Source organism: Dipodomys merriami, unplaced genomic scaffold (assembly GCF_024711535.1).
Source record: "Dipodomys merriami isolate MVZ:Mamm:240054 unplaced genomic scaffold, mDipMer1.0.p SCAF_28, whole genome shotgun sequence".
In the NCBI taxonomy this organism is placed as follows: Eukaryota; Metazoa; Chordata; class Mammalia; order Rodentia; family Heteromyidae; genus Dipodomys; species Dipodomys merriami.
In genome coordinates, this window is record NW_027204270.1 from 16711570 (window position 1) to 16732392 (window position 20823).

The window sequence follows — 20823 nt, forward strand, 5'->3', positions numbered from 1 at the left end:
GTTTAGACACCAGAGTCTTCAGGGCAATCTCTGGGTTGGCATCACTGCATCCCAGGGTTGGGTACAGACCCAGGTTTCAGCAGATGTTTTCTGGCTAGACCTCCCAGTTGGGAAGGAGGAAGTGATGCCATTCTTCTGGGATTTGTCTGCCGGTGGTAGGTGGTTTCTGTTAACATGGGCTTGGCTTGGGAAGACCCAGGGCTGTCTATGAGGAGTACTCAACAGCCAGGATAACACCAGGGACATTCATATCTCCTGTTCCAAAGGACACATGACAGAGAGGTACAGTGCTCTGTTACTCACTACAAGTACCAAGGTTCCACAGCACACTCCCCTCAATATAAAGAACAAGTGAATATGAAAGTAAGCCCCTGGGACCATCATTCCTGTGGTCACTAGATCTTCCCAAGAAAAAAACATCCCCAGTCAGCTGCTGGATTCAAATACATTGAATGAGGATGGCAAGAAAAGGAGGAGAGAGGAATAAATGATCACTCTCTCACTGGAACAAGGACATCTTAGTAGCAGCCTTGGCCTATCATCATACCCCTAGAGTTAGATGGTAACTCATTTTAACTTGTACCTAAATGCTGAATGAATCAGTGACCTTTTTAGTTGTATTGGATTCTCAATGAAAGCAGCAAGTTAGCCTTGATTTTTGTCTCCATACATTTTGTTCCTAAACAATTAACTTCCTTCATTTGAACATTTGCTGCCAGCCCGTGTTTGCCCCTCTACCAGCCATATGTTTTCCTGCTGTCATAACTGTTGGCTAGTTTGTTGTTGAAACTGTCCACACTCGCAATACTGTTCAAGCCAGGTCTACTTGGGCACTTCTCATCTAGTCAAGCCATACCCCTTTTTGCTTTTTCCCTAAAGAGGAGGATATATACAGAATCTACCCACCTCTCTTGATTTCTATGACTGCAACCCTGTCTTGAGTCACCAGCAATCAACTTCTGTCTTCCAGGATGGTGTTGGCAGCCTCTGGAGTCTACTCAACCCAGCAGCTTGGTGCCCCTTCTGACAAGGACAAGCTGAATAAGTTTTTTTTTTTTTTTAACCAACTGACATTTTTACATCTGTTATTCAGTCTCTTAGGGTAGAATTTAGGTGTGCCCAGAAACACCTGGAGATTTGTTCCTCCACTCAGGCTGTGCAGGAGGGCTGCTGATTCCTGCATTGTTTGGATGTAGAGGAATGGAGGAACGACAGAGAAGGCTAGTAGGAACTTTCCTTTCCCGATAAAATTGAGAAAGGAAAATGGCATGTCACCAATGTGGACAAAAAAATAAAACATCCTCATTTATATTTATACTGTGAGATGCTGTCTTTCGTGTTGAGGACTGAATCACCAAAGTCTGCTGTACTTTGATTGCCAGCTTCCCCACAGTGGCTCTGACCTCCCTGTGACTTTCAGAGAGGCCGGCTGGGGTCTGGCTAGATGTGAGATAAAGAAGTTCCTGAACTTTCGGTGTCACTGTGGTATATTGCCTTTGACCAGGAAATCAGATATTCCTGCTTAATTCTCAGGATGCCTTCAAAACTCATGCCAAAGCAAACTAGTTTTCTTAATGATTGTTTAGAAGATAGAAAAGCACATCCTCTTAGCATATAAAAATGTCATCCAAAGCTGGGCACCAGTGGCTCATGACTAATCTTAACTACTCAGGAGACTGAGATCTGAGTATCATGGTTTGAAGCCAGATCAGGTGGGAAATGCCGTGAGACTCTTCTCTCCAAGTAAGCACCTAAAAAAGCCAGAAGTGGAGCTGTGGATCAAGTGGTAGCATTGAACACAAAAAAATACAAAAGCTTAGAGATAGTACCCAGGCCGAGTTCAAGTCCCAGGAATGGCATCCCAATATGTCATCCCAAATATGCCCCAAACGATTGGAAACTAAGCACTCTTTCATCACAGTTTGTCATGAAAACTTCAATATAAAAATTAGAAATTTCTTAGCCTGGGGTTTTATTTGACATTAGAAACTTATTTGAAATAGCCAGTAAAAAGCAAACTTGTGATACTGGCATTCTGTCACTCATCTTTAAGGTTCTGTGTTGGAATGGACTTCGTTTCTCTGTGAGGCATTTTATATGGGGCTCTATGGTAACTCCTGGCCTATAGTCATTTGTCCACAGGCCATCTCTTTGGCAGGACTGCCCTGGCCTTGGTGGCTGTTTACTGAATTCCAGGTACTTTCAGGGTGAAGACTGTTGTGTCAAAACCACCTGCCATCTGTTGGTGCCATTTTCTTTTTTTGGATTCTAAATGATGAGTCACTTATTTCTCCTGCTGCTCTTCCTGCTGCCAAGACTAATTTACCTATTGGGCTTTATTGGGGACTATGTCATGATGCTTTGTCCCATGCCAAGTTCGTGTCTGCACAATCCTCTGAGTGCTGTCACTGGGAGAGGTGGATGAGCATCTCCTTCAGGAAAAGTGAGATTTCGTGTGATACAGTGTGGGCCTCACCCTGGGATATGGCAGCAGCCATAGACATCACTAGGCTCCAGTGGGTCTCATCTTTCTTCCTGGGACACCCATGCATGGCACCATATGTGGCCCAGGGAGGCTTTCTGTGACCATTGGTTACACACATCACTAAGATCTATGACCACAAAATGAGCAAGGCTAGCCTCCCCAGGGCCACCAAACGTAGCATGCAGACCCAGCTGAGCCCCTTAGGGCAGGGTGCTAGTTGGTATTGCCACATGCACAGCCACCAAGATCCTCAGAATTTTGGCATCGTCTGTTCTTGCTTTCAATAACTGGAAGTTAGGAACAATTGATATAAGCAAGGATGCAAGTTGGAAACGCAGCGATCGGGGTGGGGTGGGGTGGGGTGGGGCTGGGGAGGAGGTCTCACTGTGAGTATCTGAAGTGGGGGGGGGGGAGGAGGACTTGGCTCTGACAGTAGAACTAGTACTTTCCCAGGGAAAAACAAAGGAGACAGTCCGGACACTTCTGCCTACTGGGGTGGTGGCCGAAGGCTTAGGCTAAATAAAATACAAGATACACTTCTCCACAGCATGTCTCACACAAATCAGTTTTAATTGTTTGTATTTTGTCTAAAAAATTATGATGGTTCAAATCTAGTATTCTTCACATATCCTAAAATATTTCTACGCTCATGCCTTCCTTTTGTTCTGCCACCACAAAATGCTAAGCTAAATACCAACAGCAAACCCCAATGTGCACAATATTCTAACTCTGGCTAGGTACTTGTGACTCATGCCTGTAATTCTAGCTATTCAGGAGGCTGAGAGTGTAAGGATTGTTGTGGTTCAAAGCCGGCCCAGGTAGAAAAGTCTACAAGACTCCATCTCTAATTAACTAGCAAAATCCCCAACTGGAATCTGATGACTGGAGACATGGCTCTGGTAGTAGAGTGCCAGACATAAGCAAAAAAGCCTAATGAAAACAACAAGGTCCTGAGTTCAAGTCCTGGTATCAGGAATAAAAACAAAAGATTCTAGTCCTGTCAAACAAGTGTTCTAAATCTTTCCAGGCTGGAGAAATTACCAAGTTGTAGGTGAGTGGGCTTTTTTTCTTACCATAGAGCAGGTAAGGTTTTATGGGAGGCTCCTCCCTAGCCTCTGAGATCAGAGGCTGAGTTTTGTATCTTTGTGGGAGATGAAGATCCTGTGTTGTGTGCTCTAGGATCGACTCACTGGCCTTCTTGCCACAGTCAGGGACTGAAAGAAGTGGCCAGTTACCCGGGCCTGTCCAGGGCCCTGCCAGGCCTAGCTGACCTTTTTAATCAGAGGAGCTGTGGACTACACCAGGTTGGCATTAAGGCATTTGGCAAACGTTTCAGAGAGGACCCAGGATAGAGTGATCTATGTGGGGTGGGCCACAGGGGACAAGACAAGCCGGTCTCAAGTGTGGTTGCAGAGGACAGGGTAAATTTCTAACCACTGGCCTTCTCTGCCCCAGGATGCCCTTGTCATGTGCTTCTGGAATGCCTGCTTCCTGCCTCCGGTGTGTGCCTAGGAGGTGGGGGTATGTACTGGTCCCCAGGATTGTGTGAAGGCTGTGTCCTGTGGGATAAGGTGCCCAAGTCTACTCTGCATGAGGATTGGGCCATAGAGGGCTCCAGATGAGTTGTGGGAGTCCGGCTGAATCTGCAGTTCTAGAGAACTTTGGCAAACTATCCACATTCCCGCCTCAGAGGCACACAGACACACTTGACAGTCTTCAGGGCAGTCAGACTAAGTGATCCAATGCCAGTCTGCCAGCTGTGTGGCCATGGTCTCAGCAGAGGCACCCAGAGCAGCTCCCGCAAGGTGCCTGCCTTGCCCTGGATCTCAGACCACAAGGCATGTGGTTGCTTCAAAAGACCTTCTATGTTTAAAGACGTCCAGATACTGAGCCTGGGGAAGGAAACGATTTGTCCATACCCAGATAAGCCAAGGCGCCTTTAGTAGATCTTGTACAGACTTCCAAGTTTGTGCATGTTAAAGGCAATGGGAATCAGAGTACCCTGGCTCTTCTCTGCTTTGGAAGACTTCTGCATAGTCCAGAGCCACCAAGACTGGGGAAGCTAGCCAGCTTCTAATTAAAGTAGCCAGCGGCACATCCACAGCTGCGGAAGCAATTGACTTGCCATTGCTGTATTGGGGATTTGTGACTGTAGAAGGCTTGCTGTCCCCTTTGATGTACACACAGGTTGGGATCCCCAAGAAGCTCTGGTCTCCTGGCCCAGCAGAGCTGCTGCGTCTAAAGATAGGGTCAGTAGTCTGTTAATCCTTAAGATACTTGCGAGAAATACAAATGCCACTTAGAAATTTCCTGGACCCTGGTTATTTACCAGACTGCAATCCCTCTGGGAAGTGTTTAATCCTGCAGCAAATACAGAAAGGCAAACATTGGCTTTAAGAGAATCAGAGTTCATTGTGCAGGCGGCAGGTGCTCCGGAAAGGACTGTGTTAGACAGAGCCAACACTCTGGGAAGAAATATCCTGGTTGCAGCTGCTTCAGGCACAGCCTTGGAACTTGTGGTTGCTCCAGAGGAGGAGGGAGCATAAGGCTGGGATTCCTCAGGCGCTCGGTGCATGTGCAGATGTGTCTGACCCCCCAAGGACATACTGTGGACATGAGGCCCAAGGGCCACAGCTGCACCAGCTCACACGGCACTTGGAGCCAGGCTGCATGGAAGGCCTTGCCACACAAGCGTGCTCTTGGCTCACAGACGGGAACCCCAGGTGGGTGCCTGTGGGCTCAGGGGCTCCCCTCCCCCTCTTCCTGAGAGATGCCCAGCACTGACTTGTGGGGGATGCCGCACTCTTGCAGAGACTTGGTGAGGTCTGTGAACCGTCTCCTGGGCACCTCTATCGTCTCGATGCTGCAGTGTTGGTAGGTGGTTCTATTCTTCTGCTCGGCCACAGTAAGGACGGTCTGGAGGTCATCCGTGGGCCGGAAGTGACGCACGAACCTCTGGCCTGATGGCGATCGGACAGCAAGCAGCAGCCTGGGTTCTTGGTCTGAGGGTTCCTCCAGGGTTCCAGGCCTGGGGCTGCCCTGCCTCTTGGTGTGGATGACAAACTTCCTCTCTAGGGCAAGAGCTGGAACTCTAGAATCTTCTTTCTTTGTCTTCCTGGTGCAGGCCTCCTCTTGATAAAGAGCCTGAATGCTACTTAGTTGCAGGGAGCTGGCCTTCCTCCCCACTGTACCCAAAGCCTCCTCCTTCAGGCCTCTTCTACTGATGGATGGGAGGACTGGGTACTTGTTGAGGGAAGAGGAGGCCCCCATGGGTACTTGCAGTAGCTCGGGGAACTCATCTGGGACTCCCTGCATTGGAGATGTGGGTGTACAGGCTCCTGTTTTCTGACTGCTTGGTGACTCCGAGGAACTGGCTGGTGGTGGCGAGGAAGGTCCGCAGTGAGAGCCTGACTGTGCGCCCTGGGGTTTGTGCAGACTGGGCCGCGTGCGGCCTTTGGCAGACTTGGGCCTGATGACATGCATTTTCAGCGAGTTTGGCTTCCAGATGAAAGCAGATGAGCTCTCAGCTGCTGTGTTAAGAGGGATGTGTTCTGGTGGTGCTATGGTCACAGGGCCTTCTGTGGCCATTGCTTCTCAGGGCCCCTAAGGAAGCAAGAACAGAGGCCTTGGGTTAACTTTCCTGGGACACCAGGATCCACACAAGGCCCTTCCCTGCAAGTGCTCAGAGCAAGCTTGATGGGGGTCTCTCTCTGGATTGCTGGCATTTGGAGGGAGTGATACCAGCTACCATTCATTCATTCATTCATTCATTCATTCATTCCTCACACTTGGAATGTATCAGTGAACCAAAGTCCTTTCAACTTAAATTATTAGAATGACAAACTACAGGTTTAACCCATAGTAACTAGGCAAGGGATTAAGGTAGGGGACTAATTCTTGCTCATATGGGGAGGGGCCTTTAAGCTGGAGAAGATGGTGATGAAAGGGAATATGTCCTGAGACAGTCTAGACCCAGGGTCAGCCAACATTCTCTGTATATATTTTCTGCTTTGGGAAACAGAGTCTTGCCTGCACCTGCTTAGCGCCATCATCGCTGCACAAAGTCACTGTGGGCAGTGCCTTCAACAAATGTGGGGCTGTGTTCAAGCATGATATTATTCACAAAAAATGGGGCAGGCAAGATTGGGCCCCTGGGCTGTAGGCTGTCCAGCCCGGTCTCAAAGTGTCCAGGGGAGGGGGCAGCTGGGTGAGATCCTGGGACAGGCAGAGTTTGCTGTGCCCAGGGAACTCGCAGGATCCCAGGGTTGGCAGCCCTATACCACCCATGGACGAAGACAGATGGAGATATAGTCAGTGGCAGCAATGGCCATCTTTGCAAAGACAGGGAAAGTAACCATGTGAGGGCCTCTGCCCCATGAGACAACTGGGCGACCACTCAATCTTAGCCAGGAATCCGGGCTCAGCTCTACGCCAGAGCAGGCAGAGCAGCAGGTCACTTGTCCCGTCACAGCCCTTTCGATGGCCCGCCCTAGCATGTTATTCACTGGAGAAAAACACACTCTGAGACCCCATTTTCCTTCTGCCACAGGCCTTCCTCCTTCCTCCTCCCCTATTCACCCATAGCGTGTCTGTCCTTCATTTTCCTTCTATCTTTTGATTCACCCTTGCTAGGATAGGAGGCTCCGCACAAATTGCTTAATGCAATATTAGTCCCTAACTGGGCTAGGAGGAGAGGAGCCAGCAGGCCCTCCTGCCAGAGCTGACGGGGAAGGTGCTTAGATTCTAAAGCTGGGGTGAACAAGCCCTTCCTGGCAGAGCCAGAGAGTAACTATTTGGAGTTCTGTAGCCCATGTAAGTCTATCCTAACTCTTGTCTTTCAATGTAGCCATGGAGAATATGTAAATGAATGGGTTGGTGACAACCAATCAAACTTCTTGTGGGACTCTGATATTTGAATTTCATGTCATTTTCATAGGTCACCATATACATGTTTTTGGACTTGGTGTTTTAATGCATAAAAGCTATTCTTAGCCCATGAGACACAAGGTAACAAATCACCCAGTTTTTATCTGTGGGCCATAATTTGTTGAACCCTGCTGTCCTAAAGTTAGTCTAAGGAAACTCTGGGTACACATTAATTCAGCAGCTTACGTGAGCCAGAAGATATGGTAGTTGCCTGATAGTCACACTCCTGGCTGGTGACAGAGTCTGAAACAGAATCCATGTCTTATGACATCTAGTTTTGTATTCTTTTGTACTAGAAACAAGTCACTCCTCTCCTCTTGCAGTCCTGGGTTTGACCTCAGGGCTTCATGCTTGCGGGGCAAGCATTCTACCACTTGAGCCATGCCCCAGCCAATAAGCCAGTTCTTGAAGGGGCAGTTTTGGCTGTCTCCAGGCACATCACATCTTGTCTGCTGCCCACTACCTTGCCAACACCCTGAAGACCTGTGGATTAGCTCTCCCACTCCTGGTGCTCAGGAATGCTTAGTTGACCTGACAGAAGCAAAGCACTGAAGCCTGATGGGAGCATTCAGTCTTGGGGGAATGGAACTACCACATCTTGTCACATGTTTCAACACCCTTCCCCACTCCCTCAGCACCAGCACCTCCCACCTCCTCCTCCTGTCTCCCAGTATACCTTTCCTAAGATGCGGCTGACCTCCTGTTGGACTCCCTTGCCTTCCGCTGTAGGGACTTCCGTGGTGATTAATGTTTTCTCTGCTCACAGGCTGGCCAGCTTACTCTCTTGCTTACTGAAGATTTTCTGGTGATTTCCTCCCAACCCACAGTCTTCAAGAAACAGCATGTGTGGCACAAGGACAGAGGACCAGGAGTCTATTTCAGCCTCTGACACCAGCCAGCCATACGACCATCCTACCTTTCTGATACACAACTATTCCTCATTGAGCAGATTAGCAACATGACCTTGAAGATATTGTTTAAACGCTTGTGAACTTCAGCCCCCCAACCCAAAGCAATGCAGGTACAATTCTGAGGCCTTAGAGAAAAAGGAAAGAGGTTTTGTTTGGGGTTTGGTGTGACTGGGAACCTATTGCTAGAACATTCCCCAGGGTGCTGGTGGTGTGTCTCCTAGTCCCTGCTAACCTGGGTCTCAGGCCAAGAAACACCGGGACGTTGACTCCAGTCAGCTACCTCCTATGCAGTTACCTCAAAACTGTGGGAAAACTTCCTGAACTGCTCACTTCCCTTCCAAGGCCATGTCTTCACTCACCTCAAATCCACTTCCTCCAAGTTCCCCTTGTTGACCAGTGTCATTCCACCCCTCAGGCTGTATGCTCTAATCTTGCCACTCTGCACTTTCCCAGTGTGGGGTAAATGGAGTCAGACTTCTCTCACTATGGCCTCTGGAGGGCTTTGGGCCTGCACATCCCCAGGACTGGGAGTCAGCTGGCTCAGCAAATCTAGGTAACCTTGAGTCATGTATTCTTGTGCCATCTTAGGTAGCCCAGTATGTAGCCTTGAGACTGGCCTTGTGTGGCCATCCTTGGCCAGATGCCACTTTTATCTAGAGAGGGTATAAACAGGTACCACACAAGGGCAGGTTAAAGTGTGGGATGACAGTGAGCTGCCCCTGAAGGACAGGGGTGCTGTCTATGATGGAATGCAGTCTGTGAATCTATGCTGGGATGGACCAGTGTGCTGTGATGCTGGGGACTGTGAGGCTGTTGCCACTGCCAGTGATTACTGTGCAGATAGACAGCTTTGAATAAACATGGCTTGCATCCCCACTTTCCTGGCATCCTGGTCTCTGGCTTTCCTGAATCAAAGGAGAACTTGAGAACACAACCCAACAACATAAGGGCATTTCCTCTTCTGCACCACCAAACCACAATGAACCCAAATGCACAGTTCCTGCACGTCCCCAACATCCTGTTGCATCTGAAATCTTGGACAGTGATCCTCCATTTTGCATTTTGTTTTATTTTTTAATCCAAGTACTCCTAGAGCTACCTTTTCTATTAGGGGCCTTCCCATTCCATCAGCTGTCTGTATGTATAGACAAAAGTTTATTAACAACATTGGCCTCTCTCATCCCATCCCAGATACTTTCTACTTTTCTTCTATCATTTTAAAGGTCTCATGTTTGCTTCATTACACTCACAGCCTGAGTCTCTCTCCACTCTCATTTCCCACTTCTTGCCTATCGTTCCCACCCCAATCTGGCTGCCAGGATCTTAGGAGCCACTTCCTTAGCAAAGTTTTGACACCTGAAACACCTGCCCCTGTCCATGTTCATTTCATCTGCATTCTGATCAACTGTGAGGGCTGTAGTTTTCTTTCTGAGTTCACTTCTCAAGTCTTTCACTTGCAGGAAGCAGCTCTGCCCTTTACATCAGGGTGACAGGAGAAAGACAGAACTGTCCGATGATGAGCCAAAGATAAGATCCACCCCCAGCCCCTATCCTATCCACCCTCCCCCACAGGGGAATGGCTATTAATTTGCCCACAGCTTCCACATAATCATCACAGGTTTGGCTTCCAACACCCACACATGCCTCGGGAAGGTTTATCTGTCAGTAAGTTTGGTAACTTAGAAACCTCTTCCTTAACAACCCTGATGTGAGGGAAAGTCATGTGTTCTTACAGGCACTCTTGCTAGATTATTTTTAACAGTAAAACTTGAGTATGTGCATGCACTTGCTATACCTTTTGGTACTATATAATTAGCTATGTTCAGGGGGTGTCATAATCAAGACACTCTGGTCATAAGATAACATGACTGCAAGCTAGCTCAAGAGAAAAACTTCAATTATGACTAATTCCCAAAAGCCCACTCATGGCTATTTAGAGATTTAACACCTCCTTCAGGTAAAACCGTTATATCCAACCTGATTTCGTAACCCACTGCCTCCTCCTGAGGGTAGTGACCATCTGCTACATGGGGGAAACACTAGTTCTCCCAGCATCTAGTGCAAGGGCTGGGGAGGTGGGGAAAACTAGTATTTGGGTGAGCCAAGCCAACTATGCCTTTCTTTTTTGGTGTATGTGGTATGAGGGCTTGAACTCAGGGCCTGGGTGCTGTTCCCACATTTTTTTTTTCTCAAGACTGATGCTCCACTTTTGGAGCTAGTCAATTAGAGATAAGAGTTTCACAGACTCTCTTGCCAGGGCTGGCTTTGAACCGTGATCTCAGCCTCCTGAGTGGCTAGGATTACAGGCCTGAGCCACTGGCACACAGCTTCCAACTGTGCCTTTTCTGTTCCTACCTTGGGTCCCAAACTCTGCCTAATATCCTGGGTCCAGGCTGACCTCTGAAGCAGCCATCCTTAAGCCTGTTCAGTGCATTTCACCACCTCTAGTTCTGGCAGACACCCAACCACCAAGTGATCTGACAAGATCTGGGCATAGGCCTCCATCAAGCTGCCAGCTGAATAGGCAAGTGGCCTGTTTACTTAAACATAAGGGCTGGCTGCAGTGGCCTGCTAGGAGGCAAGAATCAAACACTGGGCACTGTTGCCAGGAGGGCAGGTGCCCATTCCTTAAGATTATCACCTGATCCCCTGGAAGGAAGGAAAATCAGATAGGAGACATGCAAACAAGATTTCTGCATTCCAAGGGCACCCACAAAACCCATCTCAAGGTCAGCCCAGTCTATTTCACAACCCAAATTGAAACCAATAAAAGCAATAAAATATAACCACCCACATACCATCTGCTGGTTTATCGCAAGATGCATACATTTGAATTGGTCTTTTAAAACTGTTTATCAGTTAATATCACCTCCTGCCACCCCCCCCCCCATCCCTACCAGCCTCCCCTCAAGGCAGGCCTGCAGGATGAAATGGTTGCAAGAACCAATTAGAACATGGTAGTTGGCTGGAGAATGAGAAAACCTTGGGAGGAAACTTGGGGAAGATTTCTGGGCAGAAAGGGGAGGGGGGAGGGGGAGGGAGGCAAAGATAACTCAATCCCTTCTGCTTTTCTTGGCAGCGCTACAAGCAAACAACCTAAAAGTGCAGAGGGGTTGGGGAGAGGGGGCAAGAAAGAACTTCTAGAAAAAGAAAATTGACTTGGGTCAAAGGGCACAGGTCTGGGGGAGGCTCCCTGAGGCTCCGGCCTGTCTGACAAAGACGTCTTTTTGTGTCCTTGGTCTGTGTCCAGAGGCGCTGTGTACCCCCTCCGGAAGGGCATGGCCCCAAAGCTTTCCTAGGCTCCTCAGCGGTGGCTGCAGAGCCTGACTCTCCTCCTGCTCGAGTCTTCCAGGGATTTCCGCCCCCCTGGGGCCAGGTTTGAGGGGGTCCAACCCGGGTGGTTTGTGGGGGTGTTTGGGGCTCTGCCCTCTCCTGGGGTCCCCGTGCAGGCGGGGGTGGGGGTGGGGGGAGGCCTCGGGTCTGACAGCAGGCCTCGCTCACCTCTGCGCTCCATCCGCCTGCGCCCAGCCCGCCTGCGCCCGGCTGGCTGCGTCCAGCTGGTAAACAGCCCCGTCGCCCGGGCAACCGCCCGGGGTGGGGGCCACGTGCTTCCGGCCTGACCGGAACCTGGCTGCCCAGTGCGGGGTGGGAGGCCGTGGAGGAGCTGGGCCCGCAGGGCGGAGGTGCTTCAGGTGTGCCAGGTGTGGCCCTGCCCTGGGAAGGTGGCCCGGACCCCGGCCTGCACCTCCTCTTCCTCTCCTTGTCATCTCTAGGGGAAGGGGTGGGCCGGCCCCGGGTGTCACCCCATTCACTTCAAACTCCCCTTGTTTTTCTGTGACGTTGGGTTAGGCCCCGGCCCTCTCCAATTTTAGCATGGGGGTTAAGATTCATTCCCGTGGTCCCTAGAAGCAGAGGGGCTGTTTGGGGGGTGGCTGAGCACGGGGGCCCCATCACCCGCACCTCCTTCCTGAGCCTTCCAGAGCCTTCTGGTCACTGGCACCCACACCTGCCCTGAGGGCCTGACCGCTTTGCTTTGGGGACGCTTTCCCCTCTCCCTCATCAGGGCGGCTCACAGTCTGTCACTTCAGCCCTTCTCTGGGTAAGAATTTCCCCCTGCTCCTGCTCTGCCTGCCCATGGGATGAGGCCAGGCCGCGTCCATCTGCCTTCACTGGCCCTGGTGGAAGGGACAGTGTGCTTTCTGATTTCCAGTCAGACTGTCAGCTCTCCCCAGCAGGGCCTCCGTTTCCTCTCCTGCATCCTATCCGTTCTCCTCAGCGACTCTTTCAAACCTGGTTCTTACTATGAAACCTCTTGACTCTCCCTCCTTCCTCCCACTTGGATGATAGTCCTTGTCCTCAGCAGAGGAAAACCCTGAAGCCATCTTATGGAAACCTCTCCATCTGCCATGAGACCTACAAGCTTGACTATCTCCACACCCATCCATATCCCCAAGCTTTGTTCTTGCTTGTCTCTTTTTGCCTGCATGATTCTTCCCTCCCCAACCTTTGCCCCTTCTTCCATTTGCCTAATTTCCACCTGTCCTTCATATCCCATCAATGGATGAAGCCTTCCTTCCAAGTTGGAATTAAGATGACTCCAAACCAGGTGTGGTGAGGATCAGCTATAATCCCAGCTACTCAGGAGGAAAAGGTAAGAGATGAATGCAGTCTGATGCTGAACTGAGCAAAAACACAAGACCTCATCTGAAAAAAAAAAAAAAAAAAAGCTAAAAAATTCAAAAGGACTAGGAGTGTGATAGAGTGCTTGCCTAGCAGGGTAGTGGCCCCGAGTTCAATCCCCAGCACTGTCCACAAAAAAAGATGGCTTCAAAAGGAGTCCCAGCTGAACTTACTTTCTTCCAAGCTCTGCTCTAGAATTTTGGAATATGCAGATAAATAATTTAATGACTATATTATTAGAATCCAGTTTTAGTAGATATTCAAGAATCATAGATTCATTCATTATCTAGCATTATGGCCAAATATTTGCTATCTGGTCTATTTTGAACATGTAAGAACAGGATTTTGATAGGAGCACAAGCCTAACCTTTCTTTTAAGACATTCAAAAGCTGGTTGAGAAGACACTTTGTACCTAGATGAAGAGATTATTTTCAGTACAATTTGAGCCAAAGGTGGAAGAGCAGGCACAGGCTCGATGCGAGGATCGGCAAAGACACTGGCACATTCTTTGAGGGCAGGGAACTGGGATCATTTCAAAGGCTGTGTACAGTCTGCTGATGTGGGAGAGGAAATGCCTGCCCCATGGCCACCACGGACATCCAGGAGAATGGAGGAGATGGTGGCAGTTTTAGAAGCTGGTGATTTTTTTTTTTGCAGTTTGGTGCTAGCAGCTTATTTCTTGTTAATGATTCTGTCAGAAATATCTAAGCAATGCTCTTCAGCGCCCACTCAGAAAAGATTAAAGTAGATTCTTCATCAGCTATTTTAACATCAACTAGCAATTATGCAATCCTTGGAGACTCAGATTGGCTTCTTACCTGCTATATGCATGTGTGCATGCACTTGGTCCGTCTGCCCCTGCTGACACCTGGTGCTGTAATGGTTGTGCCTGTGGCCTGTTTCATATTCAGCAGCACATATCTTTTGCTCTCCAGGGCCCTGTGGAAGAAAGGAAAGGAAACAAGCCAGTTCAGTGGTGAGATTCTGCTGCCTTTATCTTCTGACTTTCTCTACAGAGAGTTTCTTCAAAGGCTGCCCTGGGCTCAGCACACACACACACACACACACACACACACGCACGCACGCACGCACGCACGCACGCACGCACGCACGCACACACACACAGATGGGGTTCTCAGGAAACATGGTAGAGGTCACTGCCCTCTTAAGTGTCCTCACCTTCCTTTTCAGCTATGTCCCACTCCACTCTCCACGTCTCTTCTGGGATCAGCTGGTTTGTTCTCCAAATGGGCCTTCAGCCTTTTTATCCTGGGTCTTCAGTCTTGCCTGCTTCAGCTTGCTTCTCTCCTTGAAGTGAAAACTACCTGCTCCTCCCAAGCCTGTTTTAAAAGCTGCCTCTTCTGTGAAGGCCATTCTTGACCATCCTCTCCTCAATCTCCCATGCTATTTCTGGTCCCTTCTGGTCCAGTGGAATTTACCCAAGATGGTGCCATGCACCTTCACTAGATCAGCTCTCCTCCATGGAGGAGAGCTTTGCCTTAAAAGAAACTCAGGGCCTTCTGCTGGTGAGCTGCAGAGCTCACATTCAGCTGGTCCCCAGATTCACTATACCCCCAGGATCCCACCTCTGCCACTCTGTTCTCAAGTGGCATTTAGAGCTACCTGATGCACTGGGGTTGTAGGTATGGATCCTAGAGTCAATGCTTGAGTATGAATTCTGGTTCCATTACTTGTCATTTGAGGACTTTGGATAACCAAGTACCTCCACATCTATAGAATGGAGTTTTTAAGATTGGATTGTGGTGAGGGTGAAAATAAGTATTGCAGTGCCTGGCAGGTGGAGATTCTTGGTGAGGGTTGATAATCTGTTTCTTGTTTTCATCTTACCACAGGGCTCTCCCTCAGTAGGTTACAAGCTCCTTGGGGGCAGGAATTTATAGATCGCAGAGTCCTCTGCTCTGCCTACACAATGCCTGCTTTCCTGTAAGTGCTCAGTAGATGATAATTAAATTAATAACGATGTTGGTGCTGATTCCAACAGCTGGGTCTTCTACCAAGAGAGCCACAAGCTCCCAGGTGGTATCCTTCAGGATACCAACTAGAAACCTTAATGATGGCCCCCCTCCCACCCTGAGGGCTGGCCAGAGATGGAAGCTCCAGTGTCTTAGCAGCTTGGCCCCAAAGAACCCTTGACCCAATCTTGAACTGGTGGCTTCTAGATTTCAGAGTCTCTACCCAGGGTCTTGCTATGCTGTTCCTTTTGACCTGTGGATGGAGATCACAGATAATGTTTAAGCAAAGTCACAAGGCCTAGAGTTGCTCAGTTAGTTGTGATTCCTTGTGCATTATTTTCTAAGCAGACCTGCAAGAAGGACGTTTCTAGATAATGAAACATAATCCTTGAAGTACTGCAGAGTTGTGTTATTTCCCCCCACATCACTGGAAAATATCCAAAAAATGTGTTGCCTACTCTCCAGACTTGTGGAGTGAAACTATCAGACACTGTCAGTGATCTTGGCTACTGTTAGGAGAGCATTCACCTCCAGAACTTGAAGAATGTACCAGCCTCAGGGGGTGGAGGGGGAGGTCATTGTCTCCATCTTAGATAAGGAAGTTTAACTGAGGAGCTTAAATCCTTCTGATGGGAAATGGTGGAACAGCCCTGACTCTTTTTTGACACAGAGCCAGTTAGTGGTGGAGACCATTGCTATCTCTTGCACAATGCAAACGTTCTGGCAACTCACGGTCACTAGTGGTACTCCAGGTACAATACAGTTGGTGTGGGCCCAGCCATCTGCCCCTACACTCAGAGCCCCAGGATCCTACCCTTTGATGCTTATTGTTTGGATCATTTCCCCCTGCCCTTCCTACTAAGAAAAGCCACTCTTGAACTCCAATCCTGTTCAACTGCTGGGTCTCAGAGAAAGAGGCTGAGCCGTTCATTAGAATTGTATGTGAAAGAAGATGATAGTGATATGTGCAGATTTGCTTGGTTTGTTTTGCCTTCTCGTTTGAATTTGGGTTACACAGCTCTCTCGTCTTCCAAGTAGAAAAAATGCTGAGGGATGAAGACTAGCCTTGGGGTTAACCAGGGCCCTGCCGATTTGCAACGAAAATTGCAAATTTACCTAATCTCTGCCCTCCTTGATAATACTGAGATTGATAACACCTGTCTCTGCCGAAGTTTTCATTGTTTCATTGTCTTTGGAAGCACTTGGGATTGAACTCAGACCTCATGCTGGCTAGGCTGGTACTCTCTACCACTTGAGCTACACTTTTTGTTCTCATGGTGAGTTCCATATGGGTACTCAATGGGTTATAGTCACTGTTATTTCTATGAGCTGAAGAATAAGATTCTGATCATTCATTTATTCATTCATTCATTCCTCAAGTATTCATGGCCCACATACCATGAGGATAATAATGTGAGGACTTAGTGAGTAGTATATGTAAAGTGTTCAAAAACTGTGCAAAGAATTAAATGAATGTAATGTATAGGATGCCTGTAATCCTCTTTTAGTGTCCAGTTCTACCAGTCATGGCTCTAAGCAGGCCCTGGGACAAGATGGACTTTGCTCCTCAGGATGCTGGCAAACAGGCTCTTTCCATCCTCTTTTCCTGGGAGGGAGGGGAGCTGACCACAGCTGTCTGAATAATGCATTGATAGGCCAAGGGAAGCCCCTAAGGCTCTGCTGGCTGCTGCCTCAGAAGTTGGTGTCGAGTCTCTGGCCCTGTGCTCTGGGTGTTGATTCAGCACAGACCTGAGAGCCCCAAACCACAAGTCAAGTGGAGAGAACCATGTCCCTGTGGCCTAAGTAGCTCCCCACAAAGGTCAATGTCTGTGAAAACATCCCAAGACCTTGGAAATGTCAGATGACCCGGAGAAGCGAGGAGGCCTGGACTTGAAGTTAGGAACCAGAGACTGAGTAGTCTTGTGGATCTTTTCCCAGTCACTTCTCTTCTCTGAGTCTTGGTTTTCCTCCTCTGTCAAATGGAGAAGTGACAGTGGTCACTTGGTAGGGGTGCAGTGAGCAAGGGATGGGCGGAATCAGAATGTACTGGACTCAAAACCTTTCCATGACCTTCCCAGGGGGGTTTGCTGCTCCTGCCTGTGATTTCAGAGGCCTTACTTTGCACCGCACCACAACAGGGTTCCCTGGCCCATGGGAGCTGGCCTGGGCTCCCTAGAAACAACTCTGAGACAGCACCATGCTAGAAGGTTCCCAGGGTGTGCAGCCATGGGATAGACAGGCGAGACTGGGGAGCAGAAGAAGCCGGTGCTGGGAGAATCAAGTGGCTATGCCGGGAGACACTGACACAGAGGTGACTGCTGGGGTCTCAGCTGATCCTCCAGGGAGCCGTGGGGCCACCATACCTTTCAGAGCTGTCCTGCAAGAGGCAAAGGCTGACCCTTAAAACCATTGCTGCACCAGGCACCAGCAGCTTACACCTATAATTCTTGCTATTCAGGAGGCTGAGATCTGAGGATCACTGTTTGAAGCTGGCCTGGGCAAGACAGTCTGTGAGATTCTTATCTCCAATTAACCACCAAACAGCTGGAAGTGGAACTGTGGCTCAAGTGGTAGAGCACCAGCCTTGAGTGACAAAGCTAAGGGACAGTGGCCCTGGTCATGAGTTCAAGCTCCTAGCATTGGCACAAAAAAGAAAGAAAGAAAAGAAAAGAAATTGCTGCGGCAAGCAGCCTGTGGTTAGCTCTTGGAGCAGAGGACTGCTGACTAGTGCTGAGGCAGTTGGACGCTCCCCTCCCCAGAACGCAATTGCTGTACTTTTAGAGCTGGTAGGCGAAGCAAACTTAGAATTTTGCCCTTGCAGGGCTTTTGGTGGATCTTTGCTCTACATTTAACCTATCTGGTGTGTGCAGCCAGCTGGGCTAGACTCTGCTCATTAGCAAAGCACCCAGTAAGTGTTTTAACGGAAAGTCTGATTTTGTTACCAGTCTTGGGCTAAGCCCCTTTCTCTGTCTCTTTAAAGTGTCGACACCTGCTTGTTCAAAACATGCCTTTCTTTGTGGACCAAACCTAGCACGAATGTTTCCCCTCCCCCCCTCCCCGTACCCATGGTAACAGAACTTAATTTTAAAAAAAGTCCAGGGCAGCAGTTGAAAGCAAGCTGTGGACAGAGAGAGACGGAGTCCCACAGTGTCTGTCTGTGGCAGAGGTGCCTGCTGGGGGCGCTATTTCCTCAGCTGATCATAGTGAAAAGGCCATGTTTACCTGTCACGGTTTTATTTTCACGATTCCACCCGGTCCCCACGGCAGCTGTGAGCTGGTGAGGATTTGTTCACCCTCTCTGAACCTCTGCTGCCCTATCTCTGAAGTGATAATGGAAGTTGTGAGGATTGCATAATGTAATACCTGCAACGACTAGGGAGTTTCTTTGTGAAGGTTTAACATGATTGATAAGAGATTTTTAGTCTCAACTTTCCAGAAGTGGAAACTATGCATGAGAGGGTAAGTTTACGACTCAGATTCCAGAGGTTGAAGAAAGAAGATGGAACTAGTCTTTCCTGAGCCCATTTCCATAGTGAACTATATCTGTGCTGTTTAAACCTGGGAACACAGGGCCTACTGACTCTTCCAAAGGGGAAAAAAGTTGGAGAGTTAGTGTGTTGCCACGGAAAGTAAGAAAGAAAAATTACCACAATTTTTGCTTGCGTTTCTTGGGCTTCTGTTGGGACTTGAACTCAAGGCATGCCCACTTGGCTTTTGTTTTTCCCTTCAAAGTTGGAGCTCTACCACTTGAGCCACAGCTCCACTTGTGGTTTTCTTTTTTCTTTTTTTCCCTGGTTAAGTGGACTTTTCTTCCTGGGATGGCTTTGAACAGTGATCCTCAGATCTCAGCCTCCTGAGTAGGTAGGATTGCAGGCATTGAGTCACCAGAGCCTGGCTAACACTTGCGGTTTTCATGCCCTTCTTCTGTTTTATATTTGAGTCTAACACCAGGAAGAGTACCACATTCAGAGATAATTAGGTCTGAAAAAAGACCTAGCTGAGCCTTCTAGAAGCTGAAGGCTTTCAAAGCCTGTGCTGAAACTAGGGTTTGCACCCAGATGACCTCATCCAATTTTGGCCATTTCCTCCCCAAATAGGAATTCAGCTGGCAGCTGAAGCAGGATCCTGACACCCTGCACCCCTGGTCTCCTCAGGAATGAAGGTCATCACCATCCTCATTGTCTTCGTCTCCTGCTGTAAGTACGAAGCCAGCTGTGCCACAACACGGTGCTCCTGTCTGCATCATTGCTGTGCCACTGGGCAAAGGAAGGGCACAAATCTCAGAAGAGAACCAGGCTCCTGCAAAAGTTCTGCTTCTGTCTCTGTTGTCTGTCCTTGTGCTGGAACCTCCTACAACTATGGGAAATCCATGCTCCCTGACCATGGAGAGGACATTGGGCTGTGGTTTCCCCACGCCCCAGAAACTCGTCCTTGGAATGGTGGTTGCCTTGAGCAAAGTATCTCATGGACAACACTCAGATCCTCAGTTCAAGCCCTAGGACTGGCTCCTTAAAAAAATAAAGTCATATGGATTCCAGCCCTATACTGCAGATACATTTCTAGCTAATTAGATTAATTCTTATCAGAAAGACAGTCTTAGGATGGCTTGTGGAGTAAATGGTCATTCTAAAGTCCTGGCTGCTGGGAGATGGTCACAGGCTGCCAGGTGGATGGGGGCCTCCTGGGGGACCGTTGGGGTCTGTTGGGAAACTAAGAGACATTTGCTGAATTACCTGTGAAGCTATTTATTTAAATCAATTTTTCTGCCTCTTCAGCTGACTTTTTGATCCTTAAGTCAAAAGTGTCAAAACCAGGTTTCCCTCTTCCCCTCATGGTGAGATTTACGGTTCTCAGAGTCACTGTGGGGAGGAGGACCTCCTGTGTGTGTGTGTAGAACTGGTGCAGAGTCTCATGGGGTAACTGAGCACCCTGGGGCTCACGCTCTGCCCATCCCCAGCACTGCTTCATCAACATGGTGTCTCACATGGCAGTGAGACAGGAAGACGCCGGAGAAAATACTCTCCTCTCCTCCTTGCAAAACTAGGTTTATCTTCTTCAAGTTCATGTTTTGGAGTTTGCTTATTTTGTTAGGGCTTGGGCTTGAACTCAGGCCTGGGTGCTAGCTCTTAGCTTTACCCTCAAGGCTGGCACTCTACCATTTCAGCCACAGCTCCACTTCTGGCTTTTGGTGATTTAGTGGAGACATTTTGACTCTTCTGACAACGCTGGCTTTGAACTGCAGTCCTCAGATCTCAGCCTCCTGAGTGCTAGGATTACATGAGTGAACAGCCAGCACCCAGTTCTAAGTTTATGTGTTCACTGTTGTTATTACAAAACTCATATATACCTGTAACTTAAAAGTCAAATGAGTGTACCCATCCATCCCACAGCCTGATACATTTCTTCTAGAGCTGTACACTTAGGTATTCAAACACTGGGATAAAAAAGTAATGCAGGCTTATTATTTAAAAAAAACAAACTGCCTAGCAGTGTACAAAATAAACATTGTCTGTTTCTTTGCTAGCCTGCCTCCTCACTCCCATCACCTAGAGATACTGCTATTAAGAGAAGCATATTTTCAAGACACATTTTTATTTTCCTCCTTTCAGTAGACAGGTGGGTGGTTTGCAGAGTTTGATATCGCAGATAATGCTGTGGTAAAAAAAAAATCCGCATTTGTCATTGTGGGCCCACTTTCATAACCATTTTTTAGAAGTAAAAGTTTCTCACTCGGAGTTGGGTGTTGGAGGCTTATGCTTGTAATCCTAGGAGGTTGAGATCTGAGGATCAAGGGTCCAAACCAGTTGGGCCAGGAAAGTCTGTGAGACTCTTATCTCTAATCAACCA

General features: G+C 48.5%; 2 protein-coding genes across 13 annotated transcripts in view; one reads left to right on the forward strand and one right to left on the reverse strand.

Annotated features, from left to right (window-relative positions):
* Window positions 1-20823, forward strand: part of Pla2g2c (phospholipase A2 group IIC) — a 247216-nt gene that overhangs the window by 218148 nt on the left and 8245 nt on the right. For 2 of the 10 annotated variants that reach the window (XM_070037763.1, XM_070037761.1), the window contains exons 5-8: window positions 8178-8432; window positions 11573-11698; window positions 12890-12973; window positions 19074-19172. In XM_070037763.1, the coding sequence (XP_069893864.1) occupies window positions 19133-19172 (40 nt within the window). In that variant the 5' untranslated portion in view covers window positions 8178-8432; window positions 11573-11698; window positions 12890-12973; window positions 19074-19132. The other 8 variants (XM_070037769.1, XM_070037760.1, XM_070037767.1 and 5 more) reach the window with 6 other exon arrangements.
* Ubxn10 (UBX domain protein 10) lies at window positions 3037-13955 on the reverse strand. 3 transcript variants are annotated; one of them, XM_070037759.1, is made up of 2 exons: window positions 13822-13955; window positions 3037-6088 (listed from the first exon to the last, which is right to left on the reverse strand). In XM_070037759.1, exon 2 carries the CDS (start codon window positions 6071-6073, stop codon window positions 5225-5227), a length of 849 nt encoding a protein of 282 aa, XP_069893860.1. In that variant the 5' UTR covers window positions 6074-6088; window positions 13822-13955; the 3' UTR covers window positions 3037-5224. The 3 variants fall into 3 exon arrangements, with proteins under 3 accessions (XP_069893860.1, XP_069893858.1, XP_069893859.1); XM_070037757.1 differs by lacking the exon at window positions 13822-13955 and adding an exon at window positions 11824-11895; XM_070037758.1 differs by lacking the exon at window positions 13822-13955 and adding an exon at window positions 8088-8262.